This window comes from Photinus pyralis, unplaced genomic scaffold, assembly GCF_008802855.1.
Source record: "Photinus pyralis isolate 1611_PpyrPB1 unplaced genomic scaffold, Ppyr1.3 Ppyr1.4_LG5, whole genome shotgun sequence".
Classification (NCBI taxonomy): Eukaryota; Metazoa; Arthropoda; class Insecta; order Coleoptera; family Lampyridae; genus Photinus; species Photinus pyralis.
The window spans coordinates 8,611,896-8,630,632 of record NW_022170596.1 but is presented as its reverse complement, the minus strand read 5'-3'; the positions used below and the strand labels follow the sequence as shown (position 1 = coordinate 8,630,632).

The window sequence follows — 18,737 nt, the reverse complement described above, 5'->3', positions numbered from 1 at the left end:
CAAATTCAAATAAGACTGTTTTGTTGCCAAAATGAAAAATAAACTTTAGTAATTATTGTTGTAGCCTACAAATTTTTGTGTACCTTCTTTACTAATACAAATATTTGTTCCAATCTCTGAATTTCCCTCTTACGTCTGTCTCACTGTGCATGCGTAATCAGCGTAATAAATAATGTGAAATCCTTATCTAATTATTTATTACATCATTAGCCAGTAATTTATATGATATAAAATCTTGCACCGAAGCAATTATTTATGTATCTTTCCAACGATATCATTCTCTATGTACTATGGGCATATTAAACTTGGGGAATAACCCCTGCAGTTTGGAAAGCAAGGCTCTTATTGATCAAGAAATTTCTTACGAAATCGAAATGAACGACACCCCGCGCGTTTTATCAATACAAAGTCATGTGGTTTCAGGTTATGTAGGAAATAAAAGTGCAACTTTACCATTGCAGGTATGCATAAGTGCAATTTAATTGAAATAAGCCATCACTTTTGAAAACGCTGCAGACGGTAGCGATTACGAGATCAATAAATAAATAACCTCAATTTTTAGTTACTGGGTTTTGATGTAGACGTAATAAATTCTGTGCAATTTTCAAATCACACTGGATATAAAGTCACTAAAGGACCAATTTTATCTGACACCGATTTAGATGAATTGATTCAAGGACTTGCAATAAATGGGTTAGACACGTACTCTCACTTACTAACCGGCTACATTGGCTCGCCTCAAGTCTTAAATCGAATCGCATCGTTGGTGTCTGACCTAAAATCGAAAAATCCCCACTTAATTTACGGTACCTATGCCTAAAATCGCAGCATCTAAAAATTTGATTTTTAGTATGTGACCCGGTCATGGGCGATAATGGTAAACTGTACGTGCGAAGTGAATTACTACCGATTTACAAAGAACTTGTTACTATAGCAGATATTATCACGCCTAATCAGTTTGAAGTCGAGTTGTTAACAGATAAAAAAGTGAGTACAATTGAGGACGCATGGGATGCAATCGATATTTTACATCAAAGAGGTTGTAAAACGGTAGTTATTTCATCCACTGAATTTGGAAATGATGATTACCTGGTAGCTATGGCTAGTAGCCATGCAGGTAAAAATATTGTGTTTCGAGCGAAATGCTACGAGAATACTAAAAGTGATTTCTTTTTGTTGCAGATGGGCACAGAAGAGCGTTGACAATAAACATTCCCAAATTACCCACGAGTTTCACAGGAACCGGCGATCTGTTTGCCGCTTTGATTTTGGCATGGATGCACAAAACTAATAACTTGAAGAGTGCTCTGGAAAATAGCATTAACACCTTACAGGCAGTATTAAAGAAAACGTGGGATTATGCAAAAGGTAACTCTTCAATTTGAGTTTAACTTAGCCACTTTAATCCTGTTCCAGCTGTTGGAGATTCGCGACATAATATGGAATTGAAGCTAGTGCAAAGTAAGAATTTGATTGAAAATCCGCAACGTGTGGTTTTTGCTGTTGATGTAAATAAGTCTTAAGATATCGATTAATGGTTAATGACTTAGAATCTTGTCTTCCATATCAGTGATGTACCTAGGTAATATATTCGCACATGTGGTGTTGATAACACGTGTTGTAAAAATTTAAGAATATCAACATATAGGTAAATTGTAATGAAATTTTATTGTATAAAGTAAACTGTGTTTAAAATACAATATTATGTTTATTCTTTTCAATCTAATTGTGTCATTAACAAAATTGTCACAGAACAGCAACAGCTGTATGCATTTTTAAAGAACACCTTGTGTTATAGTTTGTGGCAAGGGTACCAATAATTCATAATTCCAACTATTCAGAATAGAGCAATCTTAATTTTGCAATATCATTTGGAGTTGAAGATTTAACAAACATAACTCATATGTCCTGACATTTCCACCTTCTTGAAAATAGTATAGTGGTCCCAAAAACATGACCACAAGTAAGCTGTGGCAAGACTATAATGAACACAGGGGCGTAAATCGGTATTGGTGTCTGGAGCAGAATAATAATGGCCGCCCCAGTGTGTTCGGAAGGAAGGTCAAGGTCAAGTTTTACTGTTCTTTTTGAAACTTAAATCAAATCTTAAAACCACGCAATAATTTTACTTTTCTTGTGTTGCATGCAGAAAAAATCATATCTATAGTCATCCTCATCTGCAAGGCGTCAAAAAGTATCCATAGGAGATGGCAGGTAATTTTTGATCAGTGTCTGATGCTGAGAAACCCCTAAGAACATTTCAAACTGTACCGGCTGACCCAAAAAGACTGTTCCTCAGCCATATCTTGAGAACCGTTCGTCATATGACTTAGGGGTAAAAAAAATTATTGGGTAGATCGGTCATGAAGAATCGCTGGAAAATATTTTCAAGTTCTAAAAATGACCAATAGAAACATCTTACATTTTAAAATTGCATTTTCTTTAAATTTCGCGTAATAAACTAAAAAAAATTTCACATTTTTCCGAAATTCAGTACCAGTTTTTTCACAAAATCATTTAAATATTCTGTATGCAAGTGGTTCAATACGTGCAAGCTTAATATCACCTCGATAAAATTTCAAAATTTTAAGTTCAATTATAAAAAAGCACTATTGGATGAGCAGGACGGTTGAATTTATGAGGTTTGCGGTAGAGGGTTTCCATTACATGCACTATGCGCAATTGTGTCTGTGAGAGTTAGGGTGTTTGTGTGTGGGAGGTAAATTTAAAACTTCTTAAAAAGACTGGTAGGGGAAAAGCTAAAGTGCTCTACTACTGTGTATTCTGTTGTATTGTATTATGTGATGTATTGTTGGGTACATGTGGAAGATCAGCTGTGGCTGAACATGTTACCCTTTGGGCTTGTACCAATAAACGCGAGAATAAACGTATTATTATTATTATTATTAAAGAGAACCAGTTTATCATTTTCGTAAAAACAAAAACTCGGTTATTTCAAAAACAAAGATGGTGTGGGGCGTTCAATTGTTTTTGCAATAACCTGCTTTAACTTCTTAACCGTTTGACTAATTTTAACAAATTTGGTATGGTTGAAAAGAGCATTCTTTGGGCAATGAGAATCAACCAAAATATAGTAAATTTAGTTGAATCCTTCTCCGCCAGGGAGCTAGTTTTGACACTATGATCCAAAGTCCCAAAAAAATCAAATGGAATGATATGACTTTTTCTTTATGAAAAAGTAGCCAAATAACATTCAAAGAGGCCAGTGAAAACCGTTTAACAAAATCTCGTTCCTACCCTCAAATATTGGGAGATTAGTTAATTAATTAATAAGAATGCTTAAATTGTATCTTATTTGACGTATTTCCGGTATTTGTCGATGGCGCGAAAGAAAAGCACCCTACACTTTTAGGTAGGCCTTGGAAAATTAAACAAATGAGACACGATGCATTATAAAAGCCGTAATTTGTAATTTATTCTGCTGTGTTTACATTCAGAAAGTGCAGTTTTTTTAATTTGATGTAATCTTTTCTAAAATGCCGATTTCTAACCAAGAAGCATTTAATATGCTGACGAGGATGGTTCGTGGTCGATTCGGATAACGCAAATAGAAGCGATGGTCGCATTTTGAAAATACTCAAAATATATCGCCAGCATATTAAATGCTTCTTGGACAGAAATCGGCATTTTAGAAAAGACAAATTCAAATTCAAAAAACTGCACTTTCTGAATGTAAACACAGCAGAATAACTTACAAATTACGGCTGTTATTATTTTATAATGCATCTTTGGGTGTTATTTGGCTACTTTTTCATAAAGAAAAAGTCATATTATTCCATTTGATTTTTTTAGGATTGTGGATCATAGTGTCAAAACTAGCTCCCTGGCGGAGAAGGGTTCAACTAAATTAACTATATTTTGGTTGATTCTCCCAAGGAATGCTCTTTTCAACGATACCAAATTTGTTACAATAGGTCAAACGGTTAAGAAGTTAAAGCAGGTTATTGCAAAAACAGTTGAACGCCCCACGCCATCTTTGTTTTTGAAATAACTGAGTTTTTGTTTTTACGAAAATGATAGATAAACTGGTTCTCTTTAAAAATGTGAAAAAAAGAATATTTAGTTTATTATGCGAATTTAAAGAAAATGCAATTTTAAAATTTAAGATGGCAGTTACGCCCTCTGGTGGTCATTTTTAGAACTTGAAAATATTTTCTAACGATTCTTCATAACCTTACCCAATAATTTTTTTTTACCCCTAAGTCATACGACGAACGGTTCCTGAGATATGGCCGAGGAGCACTTATGTATCAGGAATTCAGGACCATAGAACAACAAACTTAGAATGGAAACTCTAATGTAATGTAAAAATGACGCGCCATCTCGTGTATGTTCTCAGCAGCTTTTGCGTGAATGGCGCCAAATTTAAATATTAAAATGTAAGCTACGTCCGCATTATACTGCATTTCTCCGGATCTGTAACAATAACATTGGATTTGACTAGCTGAAACCTAAAAGGTAAATGAATCCAGCCAGTGAAGTCCAATTTTGTTTGTTAGGGATCCAGATAAATTCAGTTTAATGCCGATGCACCTCAACAGTCAGGGGCTTCAAAGAGTACAGACCACTTGTTTTATAAGTAACAACTCCAACTTCATGGAACTCTACTTTAATACTCTCAAGATCGTTCTAAAAGCAAAATATGTAGCAATTTATTACAATTCAATTAGTGTTACCTGCTAAAGATAATGTGCGAACTGCCACACGCTTTAAACCTCTTCGTGTTCCAGGTTCTAAAGCGCAACCAGAAAAATGACGTTCACAAACCAAAAACTTTTGTGTAAATTTCTTCCACATTATATTCTAAACCAATTCTATAAAAACTTCGGGCTCCATTTTTGGGAAACGTCTTCACAATTTGTCACACAACATTTACGTTTTCGATTTGTAGATGCATAATTCATTGTAATAATGAATAGTAATTATACTTAAAGCACAATAAGCCGTCAATCAAAATTCAAAATTCAACTGTCATAATGGCGACACGTACTAAAGTCACTAGATTTAGTAACTTTAACAAGCACTCTATATTTAGCTTAGACCATATAGTACATGGACTGCTATTCGCCCTATGCTTTCAATACAAAATGGATGGTCACGGCACGGATAGAGGGCACTGTAGTCGTGGGTATGTGAATCTCAGGGTAAACAAAAGTCGCACCATTGAGTTCTGCGTATCGACACTGGCTCCCCCAAAAGTGGAGAATAAAAACACAACACGTTGGGAAATATCGGAAAGCACGTGGGCGAAGTTTCTTAAAGCGTGCAAGGAAAACCCCCTACGGATCACACAGGGAGGAACCCCGGAAACCTTAATGAAAGATATATCCACACTATGCGATAAATTCTTCAATAAGAAATGCCCAACGCGACCCGGACGACAAGCGGTCTACTGGTGGAACGGCGAAATCCGCGACGCCAGGAAGGCGTGTGTAGCTGCCAGAAGGGCAATGGTAAGGAATAACCGAAAAAATCTCAGAACACAGGCAGACGGGATTAACCTCAGGGAGCTGTACAAGTCAAGGAAGAAAGTCCTAAAAAAAGCTATCCAAAAGGCGAAGACCGGCGCATGGAAGACCCTCATAGGAGAACTCGACAATGACATCTGGGGGAAGGCATACCAAATAGCCACCGGGAGGATGAGGAGGCGGCAATATACGAGGGTAGAAGACGACCAGCTGGAGGGCATCATTGCGGACCTCTTCCCGACGCACGAGACCCAAAACTGGAAAAGAACATTAACCAAACCAGCAGACGTGAGACCAATAACACCAGAAGAGGTCATAGCCGCTGCAAGAAGAGTAAAGGACAGAAAAGCACCAGGGCCGGACGGAATCCCGCCCAAAGCAATAAAATACATCTTTACGGAGTGCGTCGAAGAGGTTGCGCCGATCCTAGAACAATGCCTCCAGACGGGAAGATACCCGGAGCTTTGGAAAAGGGCCACGCTGGTCCTTATCCAGAAACCCGCAAAGGCGACGGAATCGACCCCTAAATACCGCCCGATTTGCTTATTGGATGTGGCGGGGAAAGTCCTGGAGAGTATCTTAAAAAATCGAATTGAGGCAGAAATACAGGCAATGGGAGCGCTAAGTGAAAACCAGTTTGGATTCCGCAAGGGCAGGACCACCATGGACGCAATTCAGAAAGCCCTCGAAATGGCGACGAATATCATGGGGAAGGCGTCGAAGAACAGGGAGCTGTGCATCATGGTAACCCTGGACATAAAAAACGCTTTTAATTCGGCACCCTGGAGCGGCATTATCGAGGCACTACAAAATGCGAAAATCAGCGACTACCTATTAGACATCGTGAAATCCTACTTGGATAAGAGATTTATCATAGCTCAAGACGGGAGGCTGAGATCGGTGACGAGCGGAGTTCCACAGGGTTCGATTCTCGGACCGACCCTGTGGAACATCTTCTACGATAGGGTCCTTAGACTGGACATGGGCCCAGACATAGTGAGCGTGGCTTACGCAGACGACCTAGCTCTCGTAGCCAAAGGGAGAGACACGAAAAGTTTACAGGACACCTTGAAGTATGGCCTACATAGACTCGCGGCAGAGCTGAAAGGAATGCAAATTGATATCGCGTGGGAGAAAACGGAGATGACTCTCCTCTACGGCGGCAGGAAGGTAAAGGAGATGGAGGTGAGCTTCCAAGAGACGACCCTGGTAACATCGCCATATCTTAAATACATGGGCGTGTACATAGATAGAAACCTGCGCATGACGGAACATGTGCGCCAAGCAGTCAAAAAGGGGAACGCACAATTGGCTCAGCTAACCAAGATCACACCAAACGTAAAGGGCCCAAAACCGGAAAAGCGGAAAATGCTAGCCTGTGTAGTACTCTCGACTGTACTATACGGTGCACCGATCTGGGCAAAGGCGCTGAAGTACGCGCACTACCAGAAACTTTTAGAAAGAGTCAATAGGAAGCTAGCTCTGCGGGTTATAATGGGCTACAGGACGATATCGACAGGCTGTGCACTAGCTATTGCAGGGATGCCCCCGATAAAATATCTCATCAGGGAAAGGCAAGACGCCAACCTAAAAATCCGAACCGGGAGAGCCGCGCGGCAGGAAACCCTCAGGCAGTGGCAGAAGGAGTGGGAGGAATCAGGTACAAACTGGACAAAGACGTTCATCCCAGATGTGGAGCGTTGGGCCAACAGGAAATGGGGAAGCCTGACGTACGAGGCCACGCAGGCTCTCTCGGGGCACGGCAACTTCAGCTACTATCTGGCCAAATTTAAAAAGAGAGAGACCAGCGCGTGCGCTTACTGTGGCGCCGAAGACACGCCAAGACACACCATCTTTGAATGCGTGAGGTGGGAGGAAGCAAGATTGAAGGCTGGTATAGAGTGCGGTACAAACATAACTGTGGAGAACGTGGCACAAGTAATGATGAGCAACGAAAGTGGGTGGAAGGTAGTCATTAACATGATAACAGATATACTAAAAAGGAAAGTTGACAGATAAACGGAGCCATACTACCGCCTACCTTGAAGTAATGTCGGCCGACGGTTCCAAGGTAGAGCGCAGAGCGTAAATTGGGGAAGGGTTTTAGTGGGTGAAAGTCCCACACTATCTCCACAATAGAACGGCGACGTGGAGGTGTCCGGAAAGGATTTCCCAATCCCAAAAAAAAAAAAAAAAAAAAACTAAAGTCGTGTAAACACCACTAGGATCGCTTAAAGAGCAGCTTTATAGTAACCGCGTAGTACGGGAAGCTTTAAATGCTCTTCATTATTTGCTATACGTCCACAAATAAGAATAAGTTTGCTTTTTTTGGGATATCTAGGCGATTAATTAATTGACGTTTGTTAATTTATAGGTTGACAGTCTCAAATCGTGTCTCATCGGACAACTTCGGACAGACTCGTTTACCCTGAAACGCACATACCCAGGCGATGTCCTTGACCATATTTTAGTTACAATTAGCAGTCCATGTACTATATGGTCTAAGATATTTAGTGACTTTAACAAGCACTCTATATTTAGTGACTTTAACAAGCACTAAAGTCACTAGATATAGAAAGTACCGCAATCATCCGCCATTTTTGGGCAAATTTGCTGCCAACCTAAAAAAATTGACAAATAAAATCTGAATAGCTGTCATTTTTTATAACCTAACTTCATAGTACTGTCATGTTTTATAAAAATATATACAGATATCTCCAAACAGGTGGAACAATCCCTAACATTAAAGATACTAGAATCTGCGGGAGTTATTCATAATAACCGGTGACTGTGACTATGATAATTGAAGTAGGAAAATTTATTGAACAGCCTCCAGAATGATTTTTTTTAAATTCAATATCTTCGTAGTTTCCTAAATGGCAGTAGTTTCCCTTCCCCTAAAGTTTAAAAAGGAAATGAACCATAAATTTATCACAATGACATTAATTACTTTCACCGTAACACTATACTTTTACCAATTAAACGTGTGGTACCGCAGGAAACAATGCAAACCAACACTCGACAACATCGAAGATGTTGGATGGTCCATATAAAGTAATATTTGGATACCTGTCCATCTTACTGTGCTCACAGAAACTGTAACACTAGAAGTACTGCCAACAATAATTCAAAAAATTTTCCCGCAGAGTGAAGTTTATGTTGCACAATAATTGATTTATCGACTTTCGTATTTTTTTCTGATAGGTAATGTAGTTACATTATGTTTTCAATATAATATGCAGAACAGCTGCGCTTTCCATTTGGCATTATAGTTTTTGGCATGATTTCGCTCCACTACAGGTGACAAGCCGGCTATCCGGCCGGCGCAGATAGCAGCCAAGCAAGTGCGCTGCTAGGCGGACCGCGGACGCGCATGAGCTGCATATAGAAATATCATTTACTCGAAAACGGTAAGACCTATCACTAAAATTCTTTCACCAAAAACTTTTGGTGACTATCAGCTACAATTCGTACGATACATGTAGAGATTCCTCAAATAATAAAAAAGTTTCTCGCAGAGTGAAGTTTACGCTTCTCAATAATCGATTTATCGACTTTGATGGCAATTATGATAATGTAGTTATATCATGTTTTCGATGTAATAGGCGTAGTTAGAAGCGCGTACTATTTGGCATTATAGAACTGAAACAATTATAACAATCACTCGTGCGGGAGCCGAGATATTCCGGGGTAAATCTCTAAAAACATAAATTTTTATGAAGACACTTTTGAGTGGTTTTTTGACTGTAAAAAATGTCATGACCACCGGAAAATGTCGTAAAAGACCATTTCGGATGCAGAATTACAATATCTACATACTCTACTAGGTCTGATCATGTTATACCTTCAAAAATTTTTTTCCCATTTCTAGACGACTTTTTTGCCCGATTTCGCTCCACTATTAGGTTTTGAACTAAATATGTGCGATTGTGATCAGCATCAGTATAAAAAATGCCATAAGAGTGCGCCAGAGGAAGTATGATAGACCAAGAGCAGACTTTCTGTGTTTCCTCAGTTTAATTTAATTAGCAATAAAATATAAAACTCATTTTAAAAAAAGCAATGTTCCAGAAGTCCAGGTTTCCTATAGCGAAGACTTAAAATGCCAAGTATTTGTAGCACTTCCGTACTGGGATATTTCATAAATTTATCTCTTGTGCCCAATTGAAATGTTTTCCTTTGTTTTTTTCACATTCTCTACATTTTTCGACGACTTCCCGAGAAGAAAAATTCATATAACCCAAAGCGGCGCGTGGGTCCTAGCCAGCTAATAAACCCAAATTGTTTACTCCTGTGCTCGATATGAGGCAAAATAATATCAAAAAATCCTTTATCGATCACCAATTTTGTTTATTGCGATATATTTCAATAATGTATGGTTTTGAAAAATATAATAAAAAGGCTGATATCATCAAGTGCTACTGAAGAATTCGATTATAGGTTTAAATTTGCATTTAGATCGAATTACGCACTGTATAAAATATTGATCACATCATCAGTTGCTATGGTAACAACTACACACACACTTTCGAAAATTTGTCCTAATCAAAGCAATTTACTTCCACAACAATCCAAATGGCTGAATCAGGTAAAAACCCACTTAAGAATTTGGTTTAATACAACACATACTTTTCTAGGTGACCTTATCGACATAGATATCTCCAACGAATGCCAAAATTCTTCAGATCAATACTTTTACAACATAATTGGATGCATTGAAGACATACTGCTGGATGACCGGTTTGTTCAACTGCATTCCAATTTCATGGAACAATATTGGATACATTTCGAAGAACAGGACGAGAACAAATTTATTTACAGCGACATTTTTCGAAAATATAACGAGACCATTGAAAAATATATCGAGGACCAACTGATGAAGCAAGTAGATAATTTTGATATGAATCGATTAGAAGAGGAACTAAAGTAAGTTTGACTTCATCGCAAAGTGTGGAAGGTAAAGTGAGTTGTAGGAAACGAGAGAATGAGTTGGATGGAGAGATTTTTGAAATTCTGTCGACATTTACTAATTTTTTGGCGTTCAAAGAAAAGTTTCTGGATTATAAGGCTGTAAGTTTCTATCTTCTAGTGACAAATATACTATAACTACAGAATCTTTTCAGATGAAAGAAGGAAAAGTGATGGATTTATCAAAACATTTTATTATTTCAAAGTATGAAGCAGAAACTGCATTTTAATAAAACTCGACAGAAACAGTTTATTTGTAAGAAAGTATGATGTAGCCATGTCGGGCAAAAAATAAACGTATCAAAAATTAGTGCATTAATATTTCCATTTGAACAAGTCTGCTGTTGATATCACCAGGCATTCGATACGGTAACATTCCTGTGAAACTTGTCAGAGTTTTTGCCTGTTCACGTATAAACTCCAATTGCTGAAAGAGTATGTCGTTATTTGTACTGCCTAAATGATTATTTATTGTTACCGTTTCCTTTGAACTGTCATGGTACTTCATGGATGTGAAATCGTTAGACTTGATGCTCTGATATTGAGCAAAGTAAATATTGATTGTGGCTAAAATAATATCGGGAAGTACTTTGACAACATTCGGGTTTAACCTATCGAAACCACTGATTCGTTCATCTAATTCTCTTGGATGTAGTGGTAGTATCTGAATTTCAGTCAAAGTCTGAAATCATTTTGATTACTTTACTACCTACATGTCGCACGTTAATACAGTCAACATTTAAATATGTAGAATGCAAGAAACTTACCTGTAAAGCCATCTGATACTGCTTTGTGTGGTATTCGTCGAAAAATTTCAACAAATCTTTCAACAGAAGAAAAGTTGAGACCGTACTCTGGCTACAGTTGTATCCAATTTTTGAGTAATGTGCTGCATATTCATAGGCCTTGTGGGATAGTTGTTGACGTAAGGATCCCTCTGTTGTCTGAAGATGTACAATCTGTGGCAACAGTGTGCAAAACAACCGTAAGACTTCCTCTTGATTCTACAACATGAAATTTTGAACTCACTTGACCCCTAAAAACAATGGCTCATACATTTATAATATTGTAAACTTCAATTGCATCCTCAAATACGCCTTTATTCTTGAGCGCTTCCCCTAACGAATTCAACACATCTTCCATCTTGATATCATTACCAATAAAATCATCTAAAAATCCTCGCGACCTCATTCCCGTACTTTCCATTTTTCCAAATAACTTTCCGTATTGGCGTGTCTCGATGGCTAGATCGATTATACATTTAATAAACATATTCTCGTTTTCATTCTTAATATTCTTCAACATATAATAATAGTTCACTGCCTCCCCTGGCGCCATAGCTTCGAATTTTTGCACGTAAATTAGTATGTAACGACAAAGATTTAATCGACGACTTGGTTTAGTGTCCGCTGGATCAATGCACACTTGAAAAACGGTCACTTGTATTTTCAAAAGGCTATACAAATACTACTTACATAATGGCGCAGTGGGTGCTTTCGGTAGGGCTAATAGGTGCATTTCGTTTAGTGCAATTGCCATGTGAGCACCGTGAATTTGGTACTTCTCAATACGCGCGAGAAATTCTAACGCTGCTTCAAATTGGCCAGTTAGAGCTAGGACTTGGAAATAGACATGCGGCTGATTCATAGCGTTATAGTGAACTTCGCCATACTGTTCCAATACAGTTGCCTAAAAGAATAAGGATAGACCAAACGTAAAATACTGCATTATGTGCAAACATCTCATAATGAGCACCGATTCTTACAGGCTAAAGAAAAGTGATTAAATTAGGTTTGGTGTATTTTAGGAGGGAATGACTTATCATCTTATCATAACATTGAAAAAGGAATTGGCAACAAAAATATGACAAAGATAATAAACATACCTGCAAATTCGCAAATGCTTCCGAATCATCTCGATCACATTCAAACCTAAGGTAACTAAGCTTTAACCATAAGTAATCATCTGCAGTTTTCGCAACTTCGGAATGTTCATCAGTCATCTCTCCACAACACAATACATCGTAGACTATCCGCTTAAAGGGATCTGTTGAATTGTGTACTGTACATTTATACTCCTGCTTGATAATTCCTTCTAATGTCGCGATTTCCGCACTACCTGGCGTTTTAATTTTCAACTCCAATAACTGCATTATATCCCCGGCATCAAACCTTCAAATTTTTTTGTTTAAATACGCAAATCGTTAAGGGAATTTGCTTACGCCGCCTTTTTTAAACAATATAAAGCTGCGGATAAATCGCCACTACGAATGCAAAAGTAGATGACCGGCCAAACAGGTCGATCGTCGACCATTCCACCCTCCAATCCGGCATATTCCCCTTGCAGGCGAACACTAACGAAGCTCCTCACCAACGAATATGTACCGGGAACACCACCACGTCGCGCATTGGTTAAATCTTCATTTATAACATTCGTCATATACGTCTTGTACCTATTTACCAACAGTATTAAACTCATAGTTTTACTTGAGACAGTATACAAACCTATCTTCTAAATACTTTTTAGCTTGACCAACTAAAGTTTTTATCATTATCTTATGGTAGCGAGTAACTAAAGGGCACTCGTTTAATGGAAGAGCGGGAAGCTGAGTCATGTACTCCATAATTTCCCACATATCGTTTACTTTCTAAAAATTGCCGCAATTATTTTTCCAATGTACGCAGGGGTCTGACCACAATGTCCAACCTAATATTCCCAGCCTAGTGTTAAGCTTCTCACAACACCCCATCGTCGATACAGGCTGAACCCCTAATGACGTCCGTATATAAAGTCAACATCAATATAATGGCTGTTTGATTTTTTTTCATTGCACATATCGCATTTGAGTTAATGAGGCGATAAACGTATTATTTATTATCATTGTTTATATTTTTTCATCTATTCAGAATAGAAATTATAAATTGCGATTACACGTCGCTAACTAGATGCGCACAGTTTTAATATACAGGCGTTTGGCAGGTTCAGGATATTTGTAAATGTATAGTGGATTGTGTTTGGTACAGCAGCCTTTGTTGAAACCCTGCTCACTTAAAAATAAAAGGCTAAAAATAAACCAGTGACATCTAATTGGACAGTAATAGTCATTTAAGCACAATGTTCGTTCAAAATACCAACAAACCTATCGCTTCGCAGTCCAAAGAGCCTTTGTAAAATGAGTCGTTAGTTATGCGCCGGTAATAAGACGGTATAGGGATATTCTAAGTAACCATTGAGTGAATTAATTTTTACGAGATGGTTAGTTTCTCGTTATCGTCGTGTATAATACAAAACAGCAGAACAATGACAATTCCGACTTTACTTTAGACGTCAAAAATAGCATGCTGAAGGTCTCACGTCGCGGTCATTTCCATAGGAATGGCATTGTACATGTTTTGAACGTCATTTTATATCGTGCTCCACGTCCCATTTGAAATCAGATTGACAGATGTCATTAGAATGCACAATTATCTGTTTCACTTTATCTACCATTGCGGCTAAAGTGATCACTTTATCTACCCTCACAGTTAATGAGCGACTTAGCCTACTCATTCATCTGATATAAAATAAAATAATAAAAATAATACTTATTTTGAAGAACACATGCAAAGCGTTTTTGAACCCCGTGTAGCTTTAATTAAGGATAAAATTAATAATTCTTCCATATGCAATGCAAACCTTTGACCTTGAACATTTGCAAGTAGATATACATATTTCTGAAAGGTTTACTATTTTGCTTATAGAGGGAAATTTTCTTAAATGGGAGTTATTTGGGAGTTAATTTCTGATTAATAAATTCTTGAAAGGGGGCAGAATTTGAAAAACAACTGTCGTTTGTCGCGTGTAATGTTCGTTACCTGTAGCCATCTATGCCATGCATTGAAATGGTTTTTTTAAGTATAGTGATGTGTGCAATGGCATGCTGGCACTACACCACCCACAAAACACCTGTCCAGCTAGCTCAAAACAAATAAAAATTGAGATGTTTATATCTCCTTATACACATGCAGCATCTGCTAGAAGAAAAATCACAATATTGACTTCAAATTTCTCAATTTGAGGGACTGGTTGCCTCGATCAACTTCCGAAAATAACCTAATCTCTGAAATAAATCTTGGATACGAATAGAAAAATCTGACATGAAAACTCCATCTGGGTCGCACAAAGGATTCGAATAAACACCATTAATTTGACTGACATTGACGAAAATTTATTTCGTAACACATGAAACAATTAAAACAAAATCCATGAAAGAAAGAAAAGCTCACGAAGTCGATAAATAAAATTGAAAGAATTTTAAATTACTTCGTTTTTTTTAATAATCCAAATAATTTGGCCGTGAAAGGTGAAATACACTATCTATAACCGTAGCGACAATAGCAACAGCAATAGCAGCAGCGGCAGTAGCCTCATTTTAAGGTTGTTTCCAATATTTAAAGAAATACCACCATTTTTCAAATCCGCCAACCACAATCGGAATAGCTTCGAAGGAACGCGCAAAACGTCCCCAGTTACGCCGAAATAAAGCGAAATTCTTCGAAACACTTGCGTCTTCGGTATTAGCACTAGATGTGCGTTAATTAAATTTCGCCTGTTAAAACTCCTTATCGCAAACGACCAGATGTGTCTTACATTTTAAGATGGAATTTCACGTTATAGAATTAAAAATCTAAATAAACAATTTATAACAGCGATAAAATTTGAACAAAAGTTACGCAATTACGAACAATTCCCGAAAGAAAAACAACAATGAGAGGTCAAATTCAAATAAAATAAACCAACTTTGTGTTTATTTGTAAGTAATCCACCCGATTTACTTAATAAATTGAAATATTCTCATATACAGAATATCTCGTCATTACTTTTGGTACCACCCTACATATTTTGGAGTTTTTAAAAAAGCGTAAAATTTCGTAGTAACTTTGTTTACTTCTGCCTCTAGTAGTGCTCAATAATTTATTTACTTTGATTTAATACAACTTTAGCGCAGTTCTCCGTTCTCGCGCACTTGAGTACTTTCCAAAAGGCTATAACTGTTTTTCTTTACTAAAAGCATCTATGGTTACAATTTCAAAGAAATATCTCAATAAATAAGAAAGTTGGCATTGCACAATATACGCATTCGCGCATCTTATTTTTGCAATATGTGATATGCTTGCTTTTACTACTAGGATCTGTGATTAAAATTTCAAAAAGATATCTCAATAAATAAGACAGTTGTTCGTGCGCACATTACTCTGATACGTTTGCTTTTATGAAAAGCATCTTTGTTTAAAACTTCAGACAAACAGCTCCATAGATAAGAAAGTGGACATTGCGCAGTGTGCGCACATCTGATTTTTACTATATGGAATACGTGTCTGTGATTAAAATTTCAACAAAATATTTTAATAAATAAGAGTTGATATTGGGCAGCCTGCGCATGCGCACAGTGATATCAAGATTTTTCTTGGCTCAGGTGCCAGAGCTAGAAGCTATCGAATTCAAAAAGAACAAACTAAATATAAGGAAAACTGTAAGAGTAGTTAAGGCCTCGAACAGATGGACGGACTTCGTTGGAAAATGCGCTAAAAATAGGGTTTATTTTTTTCGAGATTTTTTCACAAAAATAAAGAATACCCAATACAATACCTTGGAAATACATCAAACATCCAGTTACCACCAGTTCTTGATCAAGTAATCCAGTTAAACTTATCTGACAGATTGTCTTATACGAATACATTTGCTTCCATGGAAACTAAATATCAGACGGAGTTAACTGTGACATGAAAAACTGGTCCAAAGTTAGCCATAGATCTAGTTTTTTAAATTTTTTGTTGCGAACATAAATAAGTCTCTTGGTCAAAGATTATTATTTACAAACAATACAAAATTCTTCAGAAAAGTAAGAAACTGCAATAATATGACCAACTAATTTTAAAATTGGTTATTGTCGCCATATTTTAAATTGGGAGTTGTGGTCATAATTAGAAGTTGGGCATTACAGTCATTGAGCATTGTGGTCTAGACCCCTTACCCACATTTTCCAGTTAAGATACCGTATTGTTGAACTCCTTTGCTGCAGTAACGAATTCTTTTAACAAATGTGGCCGCTTGAGACCCTGATAAATGTTTCGATTATATTGAGCAAGCACAGCTGCGAATATTCCTTCTTGGTATCCCAATTTGCTAGATGGTGTACGACGTGGTTCGGTAAAAACACTGGATTCGTTTCCAACATACATAAAGTCTTTAGAAGCAGATGTCATGGCATTTATAATTTTGATTCTCTCTTGATTCCACTCTGACTTTTGATGTTCCCACGAGGTCGATTTGATTACATCAGCTGACTGCAAGTACCTATGTTATCACACCACCTCAAACTACTCATTTCTTTACCTTTTGAAATTCCTTTTCAACAACTCCGAGAATGAGATTTTGTAAGTGATTTTCAAGGTATGAATCCACATCAGTGTCGTAAGTCGGTTTGAGAGGTTCGAAAGTATGTTTCGTACTGATATTTTCGAGTTTCTGTACGATTCTTGGCAAGTCAACTCCTTGCGAACCAAGCAGCAAATTCCTAAAGTTGAATATCTCGCAACCTCTATTAATGAAGAAGTATAAATACTTACGCGTGGATATCTTGCGCACCCGAATGAGCAACGCGACTGTAAAGATCCTGAGAGTCTTCGAGCACTTGTCGCAATGAACGTTCAACTTTAGGTAGTTCCGAAACCCCTTCAATGGTTGACGTTAATTTCTCCGCTTCTTGAAGAAGCTCGCTAAAGTCGGAGGTGTCCATTTTCTTGTTGTATTAGAAAATGCAAGCGAGACTACGAAGATTTTTGAAATACAACTTCCTAACCAAACATTTACAAAACCGACACGGTTTGTATTTATTTTCGCATCGTAGTGGCGACGTTGCCATGTCATGTCTATTGTAGATGACCGGCTTTGATATACAGTGCCTTCCAAAATTAATTAAACCCACGCTGTAAATTACCTCGTAGTACATATTCAATGCTCATAATAAAAAATATTTATATCACATCCTATTTATCAAAGACTATAGCGTGTTGCCTACCTACACATTTTTGCTTGAATAAGGGGTCTATGATTCAAACCCATGGATCATTATATTGAAAAGGAAAAATCCATCGATGGTACTGTCACCTATTCACGATTCAGATTAACAATGAGACCTCTGGTGGTAGCACATTGTAAATTCTCGCCATTTTGTTTATTTACAATGGTCAAATGTAATCAATATTGTGTGTTTACGGCTGTGAGAGTAAATACACTTGCAAAAATTTCATTTGCAATCAATGTAATTTAATTACACCTTAAAACGTCACATTTTACTACGATACTTCCAAAAATTTTAAATGTCACCAGTGCAATTATACAGGGTGATTCAAATTCGAGAGCCACCATGGGGATTTCGGGAACTGTAAGAGATAGGTAGGTAGTTTAAATTTGGCAAAGTTGCGTATTTTGATGCTTAACAAAATGCAGTTTTGAAACTTAAAAATTCCGACTACTTTCGGAGATATCCGGAAAAAGCCGAAACTTTGCAAAAAATGATACATTATTCTGACCACTTTTGTCCCTCTACAAGATGCCACTTTAAGTTTGACGTTTCGTCTCCAGTCAACCATCATCGACTTTGTTTTTTCTTATGGAAGTAATTTTTACTTTTTGTGTTATTTGATGGAAATTTTTTTTTATATAGGTATGTAAACATCACTATCTTTTAATCATAATAGCGCTATTATTTCGTAAAAACGCAAGAAACTACGTACGTTCACTATCTAAGACGAAGTTTTCTATTTTTTATGGAGTTATTCTTTTTCCAGTGATATAATTTCTAGGTGGGTATAGGGGAGACCAGGTAAATCATATTTTTAATAATTTTTTATTGGCGATCGATTTCGGGCATGATATTGCCCATCATCAGGCCGTGCGTCAGAAATATGTTGAAAAACGAATATGGTACATATATTTTTTATTTAAGAACCTTGCGTGTCCAATCAGTGTAATTATAGCGTGGTGTGTTGTGTTTTTTGTGACGTTCTACTGTTCTACACAATCAAGCTTTATGTATTTAAATTCCTTGTTTCGATCTTCCTAGAATAACCTAGATATTTCTGGTGTTAAGGTAAATCAATTAAGAACTGACCATGGTCTTTCTAACTCGATGTTATTTAAATGGAATGCCATCCAATAAATAATCATTCGAATTTACACTGTGTCCAAGATAAGGATGGCTATCATGGGGATCTCCGAAACCATAGAAGGTACGGC

The 18,737-nt window shown here is 37.2% G+C and overlaps 3 protein-coding genes across 3 annotated transcripts; 2 read left to right on the top strand and 1 right to left on the bottom strand.

Moving 5' to 3' along the window:
* Positions 1–201: 201 nt before the first annotated feature.
* Positions 202–1,695, top strand: LOC116170406 (pyridoxal kinase). The gene is made up of 5 exons (XM_031486777.1): positions 202–461; positions 563–806; positions 851–1,117; positions 1,183–1,368; positions 1,417–1,695. The coding sequence occupies exons 1-5, from the start codon at positions 291–293 to the stop codon at positions 1,521–1,523; spliced, it is 975 nt and encodes a 324-aa protein (XP_031342637.1). The 5' UTR covers positions 202–290; the 3' UTR covers positions 1,524–1,695.
* Positions 1,696–9,805: 8,110 nt separating this feature from the next.
* On the top strand, positions 9,806–10,767 carry LOC116171330 (ADP-ribosylation factor-like protein 2-binding protein). Its single transcript, XM_031488104.1, has 4 exons — positions 9,806–10,077; positions 10,127–10,415; positions 10,463–10,559; positions 10,613–10,767. The coding sequence occupies exons 1-4, from the start codon at positions 10,065–10,067 to the stop codon at positions 10,685–10,687; spliced, it is 474 nt and encodes a 157-aa protein (XP_031343964.1). The 5' UTR covers positions 9,806–10,064; the 3' UTR covers positions 10,688–10,767.
* On the bottom strand, positions 10,666–17,351 carry LOC116171329 (nuclear pore complex protein Nup93). Its single transcript, XM_031488102.1, has 11 exons — positions 17,066–17,351; positions 16,833–17,013; positions 16,493–16,783; positions 12,962–13,104; positions 12,679–12,909; positions 12,343–12,628; positions 11,933–12,146; positions 11,514–11,881; positions 11,225–11,461; positions 10,936–11,139; positions 10,666–10,884 (listed from the first exon to the last, which is right to left on the bottom strand). Exons 1-11 carry the CDS (start codon positions 17,233–17,235, stop codon positions 10,765–10,767), a joined length of 2,445 nt encoding a protein of 814 aa, XP_031343962.1. The 5' UTR covers positions 17,236–17,351; the 3' UTR covers positions 10,666–10,764.
* Positions 17,352–18,737: the final 1,386 nt, after the last annotated feature.

Excerpts from the sequence above, each read along its gene's own strand:
- LOC116171329 (XM_031488102.1), bottom strand. The coding sequence starts at position 17,235 with ATGGACACCTCCGACTTTAGCGAGCTTCTTCAAGAAGCGGAGAAATTA. Across the intron at positions 11,882-11,932 it reads AGCACCCACTGCGCCATTAT|TGTGCATTGATCCAGCGGAC; the intron begins GTAAGTAGTATT and ends CCGTTTTTCAAG. Across the intron at positions 11,140-11,224 it reads AGTATCAGATGGCTTTACAG|ACTTTGACTGAAATTCAGAT; the intron begins GTAAGTTTCTTG and ends AAATGATTTCAG.
- LOC116170406 (XM_031486777.1), top strand. The coding sequence starts at position 291 with ATGGGCATATTAAACTTGGGGAATAACCCCTGCAGTTTGGAAAGCAAG. Across the intron at positions 462-562 it reads GTGCAACTTTACCATTGCAG|TTACTGGGTTTTGATGTAGA; the intron begins GTATGCATAAGT and ends CTCAATTTTTAG. Across the intron at positions 1,369-1,416 it reads AACGTGGGATTATGCAAAAG|CTGTTGGAGATTCGCGACAT; the intron begins GTAACTCTTCAA and ends ATCCTGTTCCAG.
- LOC116171330 (XM_031488104.1), top strand. Across the intron at positions 10,416-10,462 it reads CGATTAGAAGAGGAACTAAA|GAAACGAGAGAATGAGTTGG; the intron begins GTAAGTTTGACT and ends AGTGAGTTGTAG. Across the intron at positions 10,560-10,612 it reads AGTTTCTGGATTATAAGGCT|ATGAAAGAAGGAAAAGTGAT; the intron begins GTAAGTTTCTAT and ends GAATCTTTTCAG.